The sequence below is a fragment of the Canis aureus genome, chromosome 18 (assembly GCF_053574225.1).
Source record: "Canis aureus isolate CA01 chromosome 18, VMU_Caureus_v.1.0, whole genome shotgun sequence".
Lineage (NCBI taxonomy): Eukaryota > Metazoa > Chordata > Mammalia > Carnivora > Canidae > Canis > Canis aureus.
Window position 1 is genome coordinate 9,311,987 of NC_135628.1, and position 13,385 is coordinate 9,325,371.

Here is a 13,385-nt window from a genome sequence, read left to right on the forward strand (position 1 = left end):
TATAAGCTAAGTTCTTCTACCTGCCTTTCTCCTTAAATATACCTTTTTCTGGATCACCTAGCTATGTTTAATAACTGTATTTCATTTATTTTTGGTCATTCTAAAGGAGAGGCTGAGGGACAAAAGACTATAGAAATTTATTTTTTTAAATACTTTAGCTCTCATTTAAAGTTATTTTTGAACATCTGCAAGGCACATGCCAATGTAGCTTCAGTATTTAATTATTCATTTAGAGTAATTTTGAAAAAAATTTATTTTGACTTATTTCTGCCCCTCTTCTAACCTCAAATTCTGACTTTTTAAAAATTATAATTAACTCTGTTGGTTAATCTTACCATATTGAGTTAGTGTAAATTTTGAAGAAAATATTTTTAACACGTATATCTATTTACTACTATTGTTTGTACAGAATTTGCTTATTAAATTTTATGTTATCCTTGGATCCACAATGGTGATAATATATTCAAATGACATTTGCTTTCCTAAATATTTAATTGAATTTGTCATGTGATGATACATCAAAAATCATTCAGAAGATATTGTCATTTAATGGACAATAAAATTGATGCTAATGTTTTTTTATGTTGTTTCTTTCAACTTCCCATTTAGAACAAAGGAACAATTTCCTTGTCCTGTCTTTTGTCTACAATAAAAAGCTTTGAGCTAGCATGCTGTCTTTTGTTTAATTTTTGTTCCATCACAATGCAGCCTGGTGATTAATTGCTACTATGTTTTCATCAAAGTTCTTCCGCTAACACATAGTGTATGTATTGTCTCCCAATTCATTGTGGTATTTTGTTTTTAGTGTATATTTTAAAATAGACACGAGTGTTTTAGAAGAAAATGAACAACTACCAAAACAAACAAAAACTAATGTAATATTAAAGAAACTATGCAATACTAAAAAAAATTCTTATTTGGTATAACATGCTTTCTATTCTATGCAGAATTCCTGAAAATTTAGAAATTTTGTTTTATAAAGAAAATACTTCTAAGTGAGATTTAATTTGTTTTATTATATTTACTTTAGAGAATCCCTGAATTTGTCAACTAATGAATAGCAGAAAATAAGAGGAATGGATCCAGTGTGGTAGAGATGTTGTTTTTCCCTGTTCCCAGTACTGTTATGGTTGTATGACTGTGTTTTATACGTATAACTTGTGAAAACACCCCCGCCTTATCAGTCACCTAGCACCATAACCTCATCTTTTCTCCTGCAGGGTATCTTTCCTTCCAGCTACGTTCACTTGAAAAATGCCTGTGTGAAGAACAAAGGGTAAGAAATGAGTTTTATTAATAGTGAGGGGATTTTCACAGAACCATTGCTTATTCGAGAAATTGAAAGGCTTAGTAATTGTCTTGAAAAATGAACTACAGGAGATCATGCTATTGTCTGTGTGGTTTGATAAAGGTGGATTACACTAAGGCAGTTGGTGGAGAAAATGTAATACCCTGCATCTGTGTGTGCTAGACCAGAGGGGAATCTAGGGCCTCAGAGGTCTTTCATTGTCCACAAATCATGGAATCAGCCTAATCTTAAGGAGAAGGGGTTGGTTCTTTTTGGTTTCCTGCTATATAGAGAAGCATGGCAGTCAACCCATGGAGTGCTGAGTCATGTCTCAAACCCCAGGCATTTCCTAGATTTACCACTGATTATAAGCAGCCAAGCCTGACTGTTTTTTCCTAATTGGGGATAATACCATATTCTTGTGTGACCACTTCACAAAGCCACTCTTCTATTTTAGGGAATGGTATTTCTGTACTTGGTTTGGTTGAGCTCATTGATCACCTAAGATTTCTTATACATTTAAAAAGTTTTTCCAGTCTATTTCCAAAAGGACTTAAAGTCGTTGTCAGGATAACAGATCATTCAAATAAAATACCATAGTATAAAACAGTAGAACTTGCTTATTTTAGTGGTTGTCATGAGCAGAAAGTTATAAGTAGGCCATGGATTTGGACCCAAACATTCACTGCCAGTGTCACAACAAATATGCACTAGATCACTGAATGATTGTCATTTTATGACAAAAGGAAGAATACAGATTCAGCCTTAAAAATTACATTTTGGGATGCCTGGGTGGCTCAGCAGTTGAGCGTCTGCCTTCAGCTTAGGGCATGATTCCAGAGTTCTGGGATCGAGTCCCACATCAGGCTTCCTGCATAGAGCCTGCTTCTCCCTCTGCCTGTGTCTCTGCCTCTTTCTCTGTGTCTCTCATGAATAAATAAATAAAATCTGGGGCAGCCCTGGTGGCTCAGTGGTGTAGCGCTGCCTTAGGCCCAGAGCGTGATCCTGGAGACCCGGGATCGAGTCCCATGTCGGGCTCCCTTCATGGAGCCTGTTTCTCCCTCTGCCTGCGTCTCTGCCTCTCTCTCTCTGTCTCTCATGAATAAGTAAATAAAATCTTAATAAATAAATAAATACATACATACATAAAATCCATAAAATCTTGTTTAAAAAAATTACATTTTACTTCAAATAAAAAAAAATTTATTTGAATTACTAAAGCACTTTTTTTTTTTTTTAAAGATTTTTATTTATTTATTCATGAGAGACACAGGGGGAGAGAAAGGCAGAGACACAGGCAGAGGGAGAAGCAGGCTCCTTGCTGGGAGCCCGATGCGGGACTCAATCCAGGGACCCCAGTATTATGTATGCTCTGGGCCAAAGGTAGGCGCTAAACCGCTGAGCCACCCAGGGATTCCCCCCTAAAGCACATTTTAAATCATAGTAAATGAGATCTTTAAACTTGAATTTTACCAAAGAAGTTCCAAGTCATGCTATTTAAATGGATGATTCTTATATCCACTGTCTATAAAGGTAAAGTATTAATCTTAATTCATTGAAATAACTTCTGCAGGTGGGTGAGCATCTGTGGTATAAGTACCTTGAGAGTTACCTATATGGATAAATCTCTAGGAGATCTTATACTGTATGTCATTCAATACTGCTTGAAGCAATATTACCATCATTAGTAGTAGCCATAGTAATTATTTAAAATAGTAGATTAAAAACATGATAATTCTAATATGAATAATTACCACTGCTGCTACTGTTTTAATCAGTGTGTGTCCTTTGGGAATGTCGCACCAGAAATGAGTCAAGCTTGGAGTCCTCCCGCCAGGCTTACTTTGCACTGTCTAGCTCCCCTCAAGCAAACCAGAAGAAACTCTAGCAGTTGCTTGGGCCATAGGCTCACTCTTTGTTCTGAGCTTTCTGCTCTAGTGATCCGGGCTGGACAATATGGAAACCCCAAGCTCTCTACCCCGATCCTTAAAATATCCACTTGGGTTGACCCATGCAGTCAGTTCTCTTTGCTGCCTGTGCCCCAAGCCCAGCCCTACCCCTTTAACTATGCAGAGCAAAGGGATGATCAGCCCCCACCATACACTCTGACCAAGGGAAGTAGAGAATGCTAGCAAAGATAATGTCAAGCATCGTTCTACCCCATGGAAGTCCTACCTCAGAGCAGATTGGGGTGGGGCATTATCAAAACAAGTGCCTTCTTTTATTTATTTTTGTCCCAGGGAGAAACTACAGACCTGGCCCCCTTCCCTGAGTCTGAGGAAGTTTAAGTAAGGATAAAGTGTTTTCAGAATTTAGTTGTGTAAGTTTAAGACTTGGTTGTGGGTTCTTCATGTGACACAGGGCATAATGAGCATTAAGTAGCAGGAGAACGTTGTGGGGAGAATACAAATTTATTTTCTTAACAAGAAAAAAGTTATTGGAATTAATTGAGACTCCAGATTCTAGGACCATTAACTGGAAGAAAATCTTGAGCCTGAAAACATTTGAGAACACACATTACCAGATGATTGCTTTCCCAAAGAGGAACTTCTTTGGATTTTGACATTAACCTCTCTTATTTTAAGATCAGCAGCCTGATGGCTGCTGCAAAGTATATCTCGGAAGGATGAAGTAGCTGCAAAGTGTATCAGAATAACTGAACAAAATGTAATTTCAGGGGCCACTACTTACAACTATTTGAACATCGACTTTGGTTTTGGTGTAATTAAGAGGAAACAGCTGGCTTGCCGAAAACGGTGATTTTGTAAAGCTTCTTAAAAATTTACATTTTGGTTGAACAAACACCAAATCAACTTCTCACAGACTGAATTGCCTTTTTCTTCATTCCTGGGTCTTCGGAGCAATGTTGGGCGGATGGGGGTCCTTAAATTAAGTGATGGTTTATGAACAACGAGGCCACTTCTCTAGTGTTTAATTGCTGCTTGAGGTCATGCCACTTTTTAAATGTTAAGTAGGTTGTCGAGTTGTCCTGGAAATTCATTATTCCCTTTTTGACCTTACATCTGATCATTTTATAATCTCTGTCTCCAAATATTCATCATTTAAATTGCAACAGCTGCTTCAAAAGCAAAATAAAGGCGCTACCATTTGAAAATGTCACACGTAGACTTGATGTAAGGATCTGTATATGTCGTAGTTCATATACTACTGTTTACTTTTATTTCTAGTTTTGAATCCCACTTTCACATTTTCAGCTGTGTTTCAGCTCTAGAAAGAAGGGAAATATTCACAGAGCACGCATTTTAGCAGCAGTATGAAATGAGGAAATGAGGCTCTGTTGGTGAAGATTTTTCGTTCTCTTACTCGCTGTCAAGAAGACTTTACAAAAGACAATTATACACCCTTTGGATATAACATCACAAAGGAGCTACAGAGCAGTTATTAGCCTCATGCTAAGAAGTAATTTTCCCTTGATCATCTAGACAACCTGGTTCAGTGTCTAAAATGCTGTTACCTTGTACATATTAGATGTTGTCCTTGAAAAAAATACATACTCAAATGTTAAGAAAATAATCCCCATCAAATAGCTGGCAGCATTCTTATGAGAAGTTGTAGTAATAATAGCCACTTAAGCATTTTAACCTGCACACAAACTGAAAAAAAAATTGAAAAAAGAAACTTGAGATGAGGGAAAAGGTTGTTGTACATCAGAGATAGATGCAGGGGATAAAGAAAATCTTCTGGGTTTTCTTTTCGTCCATAGCTTCATGGATCTCCTCAACAACAGACCACTGTATGTACCCCAGTAGATGCTGGTATGAGTGTTTTCCCAGTATAGTGTTTCACTTTTAGAGAAGAAACAGGAAAAATATATTACCCTAATCATAGAGAAGAGCGTTGTGCAATGGATATCCGAACGTCTGTGATAGCAAAAGCTTTGAAGTTCAATGACGCATGATGACATTACTAGCATATTAATCGTTTTTCATGGTCCCATTTACAAATAATAAAAATGAAGTGTTAATAAAATCAAGCGACTGTTTAATTGGTACCTCGGTGTCTAGGTACTTATAACACTAGGTTAGGTTGGACGTTTGCAGCCGTAATATCCTGATCATTGAGCAAGTCTGTTACTCCCTTTGAATCGTATGGTCATAGTGCTTGAAAAGCAAAAGCTGTTTCCTAGTTTATGTGGGCTCAGTGACCTCATGTTACATGAAGGCTTTTGGGCTTGGGAACTTAAATGAGTTGTTGTTTAGTGGTCACATTGTGGCTGGAGCAGAAGTCTTCTGATTTTGTTGCTTCTCACCACACTCCTCAAAATTGATGTGGATAAAGTGGCTGGTCCTTTTGGTGTTGTACTGCCATGACCCACATAACATGCCTCACACAGGTCTCTAATCAGATCCTTGTTACTGTCTGCAGAACCCAAACTAATAGGCAGTTTCCTTTCCTAGTTTTATCTTTCGGAGGATTGAAAAGAAAATTGTTATCTATGATAATTGCATATATACTTTGTTTTTCTCTTTTAATTTCACAGACAATTTGAAATGGTTATTCCCACCGAAGACTCCGTTATAACAGAAATGACATCGACATTAAGAGACTGGGGAACTATGTGGAAGCAGCTGTATGTGGTAGGTAACTTTTTAATGGTGTAATTTTTTGGATTGCGAATTGTTTTAAGAAATACTTGAGCAAGAGTCAGCATCGGCCAATGGTTGAGCACTCACTTTAAGGCATTAGCACTGCTCTAGAAATCACATACAGAGCCTAATAGCACATAGCCTTGCTGCAATCTGAGAGTACTAAGCATGGGCTAAGTTCTTTTTCAAGCTGCAGAAATGTAAAAGATGGTTTTTCTGGCACATCTCACCAAGTAGAATGGTTTACGTGGATCTAGTTAGTGTCAAGCTTTCTGAGTATTTTTAATTTTCAAGGAGAGAGGAATTTATTTGCATACAATTGGAGTATTGGTGGGATTTTATATTAATTTTCTGTAAGTAATTCAGATATACTGAAAATGATAGACTCCTTAGGCAGAATGAACAAGACTATTCTAAATATATAAGAGAAAGGAATGCTTCTCAAACAAAATGGAAGGGGGTCAGGTCAGGTCAATGTTTGGGGAGTATGTTTTCATGTACTTACTTTTTATAACAAATTGTACTTATGAAGAGCTTACTATGTTGCAAACCCTGTGGAAGTCCTCCATGTGCAGCATCTCCTCCGATCTCTACAACCACTTAAGGAAATGATGACTGTGATCATCCCCAGCTCACGAATGAGGAGCAAGAGGCAGAGAGTGAAGTGTTGGCTCTGGCCCACGCAGCCAGAAAATGGCAGGGCTGGGATTCTGATGTGAATCTAGTGCTTTGGATCTCTGATAAGCACAAATTTGGGGGTGGTGGAGGTTTGAGGATGAGGAACACTATTTCTCCTTTTATTTTCAAAGACATTTATAGAACAGCTTGATCATTTGAAGGGATGCGTTCAAAATACAAAGGTGTACTTAGCCTGACAAAACGATTTGAAACAGCTTGTCAAAGAGAAAATCCAAATTAGCGAAGGACATTGGCACGGAATGACAGTTTTTATTGTCTCTTACATATAAAATGCAATAGGATATTTCATTGAAGCAAGAAAATCTTAAAAATAAAACCCCTTTTGATGTTGGATTTCTCTGACCATGCCCTCCTGGCGCTGGTGGCTTTAGGACTCACTCCTAAAATCCACAAGGCAGTCTTAGATTAAATGCCAGTCTAAGCTTTGCCGGAATGAGGTAAATGCAAAGTCAAGATAACGGAACTCAAGGGGTCTGAGCTGAGAGGCTACAAAGGAAATGCACGCAGATCTCCTCTTGAGATTTTTTTGGAAAAAAAAAATTATATTAGAATGAGTATAAAATCCAACTATTATTTCACTTAAAATAACATTGTGCATAATATTAACATGGGAATGAAGCTATTTGAAACGTTCAAATCATTGCATCTTAAACACCCAACAGAAGAGTTATAAAAATAATGGCAGTGTAAGTGTCATCCATTAGTTGAGCTAGAGCCCCAGCACTTTGCCTTTTATGCGGCAGCTTGTGGGGAACAAAGTTGAATTGCCTCTTGAGTCTGTCTTATCTAGCTATTTTTACCTGCTTTTCAGGTTGCGAGCATCTATTTTGGGGACATACTTGATTGGCTTGAAAATCTATGTGCTGTAAGCCCCAGGAGTAACTTTTCCACTTCCTGACGTCCTGAGTAATGGACACACAGAGAGAATGATTTGAAAGTTGCCCCTGGAGACTGGCATGGTAGTCAGTTATGTTAGGGACAGATAGGAAGTTGGACCTGGAAATAATAGATTTTCGACCTTGAGAATGAGGCTGACTTGGCTGTGTCGGACCATCTGGGTTCTCTTTTCCTAATCCAGGTGTTCCAAGCCCAGTGTCTGGTTCAGGTCGGTGCATGTTCTTTTCTAGTGGTTTTTAAGGTGCCTGGCTTCTCCCCTGGTAGATGTTTGATGAGGATACTAAGATCTTGTAAATTGTAAGCCGTTTATGAGGTATACTTTGTATAAGTAGAACTTGTAGCTTAAAAGCTCATGGTAAATACTTGCTTGAGAAGTGCTAGTTGCTCTTTTTAATATCATTGGGAAGAGCCTAAATAATGTTCTTTCAACTATCAGTTAATGAAATACCAGTAACATAACCGCAAAAAGCTTAGGAGAAATACAGCAACCATCTTTTACTAAGTACTTCTGTGCAGGCCTTTGGCTGGATATTTTATATCTTTCTTCTCGGGGCTCTGCCAGAGTGTTTTTATTCTCAAATCTTAGCAGAGATAACGTATTCAGGGTCCCGTGCTAAGTGGTAAGGCCTGAGTCTGAAGGTAGATCTGCTGCTCTAAACCCTATGCTGTTTTCGTTTGAGGCAAATGAAAACTTACCCATTCTCTAAAACACTAAAATCCAATTGGCTTTTTGCTACAGCTCCAATATATTGCAGGAACTTTTAGATATGGCTTTACTCCAAGTGCTTGGTATTGCACCCTACCCTTTTCATTTAATGTTAAAATCGAGAGCACTTTTTATCTAAATAGTCTTCATAAGTGTCCAGTGTTTGAAATCCAGTTTTTGATGAATCATCATTTTATGACCCGCTGTCAGACCAGATGAGAGGCGTACGGCTTGCACATTAGTAGGGCAGGTGTGCTGGTCATGACTGCAGGATGTCAGTGTTCCTGCCTCCCCTCCCCTAAAGGGAAAGCTGACCAGCTGGTTTTCATTTTTATAAAGGATCCAGCTTCCTTTTCATGTCAGCGTTCTCTTCAACCTAAGTACTAGAGGTGACATCATTAAAAAATCAAGTCCATCCTACTGAACGACTGCAGAACACCTCTCCCAAGAGCAGGGCAGATGACTTTCACACTGTGACAGTCAGGTCTATGGAGCTGGCTCTCCCTTTTGCTGCATGAGAGTTGACTTATTTTACATCCTCCTTATGGGACTTCTTTGACTCTCATGGACCTTTCCACTGACCACTGACTTCCTCAAGCTTTTCCTGATCTTCTTCCCTTATTGTTTCACATGACTTACACAGGATCTGCCTCTCAAGATCTACAGAATGACCTCCTATAAATCAAGTATCTATTTATTCATTCTCCAGCTGCTGGGGCTACCCAAGGCCGACCCAGCATCTATGGTTGGGAGTTGACACCAAGTGGAGAGCACAGACACTGAGCGGCGAATTACCAGAGTCTTGCATCACAATGCCCCTGGTGTGACTTGTATGGTAGCATATAACATGAGTAAAGAGCGAGACGAAGAAGCTCCATAGAGTGCTTTACGAGTCAAGAGGCACAATTATTTATATCTCAGGGATGGTGTCATGGAGAATGCTTTGCTGTTTAGCCAGCACATTTGTCTCACCTGCACAGTACATTAAAACACTCCAAGTCACCAAGTCTTGATAAAGTAGAAGACATGTCACGACTTTTTAAAATTAAAATAAAAAAAATTGTGTTCCAACCGAGCATCTTTACCCATCACACAGGATTTTTGCAATTTTTGGTAGTTTATCACAGCAGAGGACTTCACGTGTATGATAATCTCAATCCTTTCATAACACTGTTTCTGTCCTCTACTACTATCTTAGTAGAAAGTAAAATCATAACTTCTGGTTAAGAAAGATGAAAGATGGATGTTGAGAAATGGTTTTGCCCTCAATGTCTCCGAGTAAGAGAGATAGGCTAGCTTTTGGTAAGGACACAACATTTGTAGAGGGCTTATTCTAGATGAAACCCACAACGGTAGCAGTATTGGTAATGGCCAACACTTGGGTGGTATTTATTCTAGGCCAGGTGTTATTCTCAAGAGTTTTGGTATGTTAACTCATCAATCTTGACAGTGACCCCATCAGATGGTTATTATAATACCCATTATACAGATAAGAAAATACACACCAAGAAGTTAATACATTGCCGAAGGTTTTTCAGCCAGTTAGTGGCAAAGTTGGAATGCAGGCCTGGTAGTCAGGCTCCCGAGTCTGTGCTCTTCGTCACTGTGCCGTTCTGCTCTCTTCACGAACCTTATCTCCAGTCCACAAAACAACCTCACAGGAAGGTAGTACTGTCTGTCTCACAGGTGACAAAACTCGTTCCAAAGCCTGTAAAACAAGTAAGTAGCAAAACCAGGATCTGAAACCAGTTAACTCATTTACCTTACATTAAACCGCCCTTGCTGGACGAATTTCTCAGGAGAGTATCTTGAATCTACACGAATGTTTAACCAGTCAGAAAAAAAACAGTGTTTATTTGCAGAGGTCTGAATAGGGACCAGGTAATAGCTGCGAATGAGGTTGAGAGCCACTGGCATACCCAGCTTATGGTGAGAAAGACCGGAGAGCCTTAAGACCAACATGCAGGAAATAATTAGAAAACAGTATTTTCCGTTAAAGTGGCCTTCGTTGCATGCAGCCACTGTTCAGAGAAGGGAGAAAAGAACATGGGTGAGACTTACCAGGGAAGATTCCTGACCGAGGTGGGATACAGGCGGAGCCTTGAAGGACAGTAGAATTTGGATAGAGCTGAAGAAAGGAGGATTTGAAGTGGGAAAGGAGGCAGGGAAGGTGAGCTCCGGGTGTGGAGGCGAAGTGAGGACGCTGGGCGGTCTGAGAGGTGAAGTTGGACTCTTGGCCAGGAGGGCGGAGCCGCGGAGCTGGGTGAAAGCGTGCAGAGCAGGTGTGTAGCCCAGAGTCCGAGGGGAGAGGGGCCTGTGAACAGAGGATCTGCCCGCGGAGTGGCGGGCACGTGGAGGGTGGGCACAACTGTCCTTCCCTTCCCTCCCTCCCTCCCTCCCTCCCTCCCTTCCTTCCTCCCTCCCTCCCTCCCTCCCTCCCTCCCTCCCTCCCTTCCTTCCTTCCTTTCTTTTTTTTCAAGATTTTATTTATTTATTCGTGAGAGACACACAGAGACAGGCAGAGACACAGGCAGAGGGAGAAGCAGGCCCCATGCAGGGAGCCTGATGCGGGACTCGATCCCAGGACTCCAGGATGACGCCCGGAGTCAAAGGCAGATGCTCAACCGCTGAGCCACCCAGGTGTCCCTGTCCTTCCCTTTCCCGCCTGGTTTCCTCACCATTCACTCTGGAGACTGACCTGCGATGCCACGTTTGTGTACCTCTCAGAGAAACGAAGGCGATCTCTTCCACCGGCTGTGGCATATCATGAATGAGATCCTGGATCTGCGGCGGCAGGTGCTGGTGGGCCACCTGACCCACGACCGGATGAAGGACGTGAAACGCCACATCACGGCCCGCCTGGACTGGGGCAATGAGTGAGTACCGTCCACTGCAGTGGGGGCAAGGGGGGATCTCTGCTGGCAGCGCACAGGTGTGAGCCACTGCAGGGTAATGTCTCCAGAAAACACCCTAGGGGGATGTTTCAGCTCTTTTTTCCTTTTGGGGACTTAGGGGAAGATTGTCACCCATGGAGCTGAGAACCACAGCCTGTCCAGCTGGCGAGGGCACCAGGTTGCTGTTTGTTCACTAGTGCCCCGTGAGGGCAGACGGTGTGCATGTGCTCACAGAGTAGGGAGTGTTCACAGGGATCAGCCACATATGGCTTCTGCTAAATAGATCTTATTTAAAAATAGGCTTTAGGTTTGGCATGTGTATTTGCTTTTAATATATACCCCTTCCGTAGCGTCGTAATATGTCACCGAAGAAATCTGGAGGGAGATACTAATGCTAACACTGCCTATTGAAAGTCTTAAAACAGGTGCACCAGTGGGGCATTCACGATTGCCCTGATTCCGCCTGTGTGTACGCAGTGGCCCCTTGGAGGAGCTGCTTGGGAGAACTCCGTAAAAGGCAGACCAAGACTTACTCTTAAAGAAAACTATGACTAATGTAAAATAAGAGCAAAGCGCTTTAGTAAATCTCATCACTTAAAGCCCTGATCAAAGCTGATATTGTACCAAGTAGGAATGTTAAAATGTGGGTGAGAAATTAGAAAAAGCTTGGACTGTGATCCTAGGCTTGTTGAAAGACGTTGAAAGGTGTCTCAATGTCAAAGTCACATCCTCTCTTCCTTTTCTCTCCCCAAATCCCCATTTGCTATTTGGACCTTCAGAGGATCTTAGGGCTACGGAATAAAAGAAAAGCAGGCAGGAAAGGAGAAAATGGCAGGACATAAACCACAGATAAATTCGCCTCTTACTGAATCTGGAAAAACCGATTTGAAGCTAGAGTGCTGCTTCCTCTGATGACAGGGAGTAGCTCTATCAGAAGCCACTTCTGATTCTGCTGAGACGTGACATACTACAGACATGAGCACATGGACCTCCTGACACATTTTAAGCCTCGTGCTCACGCAGACTACTTCCGTTATTTTGTTAAGATGTGCCATTCATCCTTTTATAGATGACCAACCAGCATGGTTGCCCTAAATTATTTACATCTACAAGATTGATTCCTGGAGGGAATTAAAAAAGAACAACCATAGGTGTGGAATGGCAAAAAGACATTGGACTAGGAATGCTGCTTTTTTAAGATGTGAGACGAATGTCTGAGCTGTTCTTGACTTCGCCTTCTTGACCTGTGGAAGGAGTATGTTAAACTAGAGGAGGTCCATGGGCCCTCTTGGCTCCAGGACAGTATGAGTCCAAACACATAGCATTTCCTGAGGAAAAGAACTTGGCAGCCACTTGCCCAAGAGCCTCCGGTCTTGCTGTGTGAGACGAGGCAGGCCGAGCAGAGTGGATCTCAAGGCCCTTTGAAAGGGGCCCATGCTGTCTAGAATGTGTTTCTTTTTGATTTTGAAAAAAACTTTGAGTTTTCACTGAATTATAATGGCTCTTAGTCATTATGCTGGTCCTTGCTTAAAGCCTAGTTTGTAAATAGGAAGGCAGTTGGTTGAAGTAGCTTATCAAAAATAACTTAGAAATATAGAGCAGGCAAGAAGTTACTTTTTCAGTTGTAGGAAGGAGGATGATGACCGAGAGAAAAACACTAATTCTAACTGAATCATGACTCAGTTTTGACTCATGTGAGTTCTGGCCTGTACTTTGGGCAGTTCTGTGGCTAATTTATGGTAAGTTGTTAAAACATTGATGTGTGAAAATGAACAGTATAGTTTATATAGCTCATCCTCAAATTCACGAATTTTCTGAGGTCTCATTTTTTCTTCGACCACTTAGTTAAAAACAGCTTGTAGCACACAGATTGTGCGCGGACTATAAGAAAACGTCATTTTTCTTAAGGAGTAGTACTAACCGGAAAGCAAATTCCGATAATGCTCCCGCATATTAAACTGGATCAGATTGTCCTGCAAAATTATCTGTTAGCACGTAGATCTCTGGATGAAACGGAGTTAAGAATGTTCAGTCTCGAGTTGTGTATCACAACTGCTGAAGAGTGGTAAAGAGAAGCCCTCTGGATGTGGGAAGCTTGGGGGGCAGAGGAGGAGGAGTTATTCATTTTGTTCCTCAACAGAGCCATGAAAAGAAATATTCTCACCTGGAGGTGTCACACAGAGTTAAAATAATGGTGTCTGTTTCTGTTGCCCATAGAGTCCTGTACTGTCCTTTGACTTTTCCTGCTAAGATCTTACAGGATGGAGAATCTGTTCATCCTTCTTTCCTGATGT

General features: G+C 40.8%; 1 protein-coding gene across 8 annotated transcripts in view; it reads left to right on the forward strand.

Annotated features, from left to right (window-relative positions):
- The window catches only part of DOCK4 (dedicator of cytokinesis 4), a 409,480-nt gene that overhangs the window by 185,748 nt on the left and 210,347 nt on the right, over positions 1–13,385 (forward strand). For all 8 annotated transcript variants that reach the window (XM_077856142.1, XM_077856147.1, XM_077856145.1 and 5 more), the window contains exons 4-6: positions 1,221–1,276; positions 5,790–5,886; positions 10,925–11,073. In XM_077856142.1, coding sequence (XP_077712268.1) covers positions 1,221–1,276; positions 5,790–5,886; positions 10,925–11,073 — 302 coding nt within the window. The remainder of the gene's footprint in view (positions 1–1,220; positions 1,277–5,789; positions 5,887–10,924; positions 11,074–13,385) is intronic.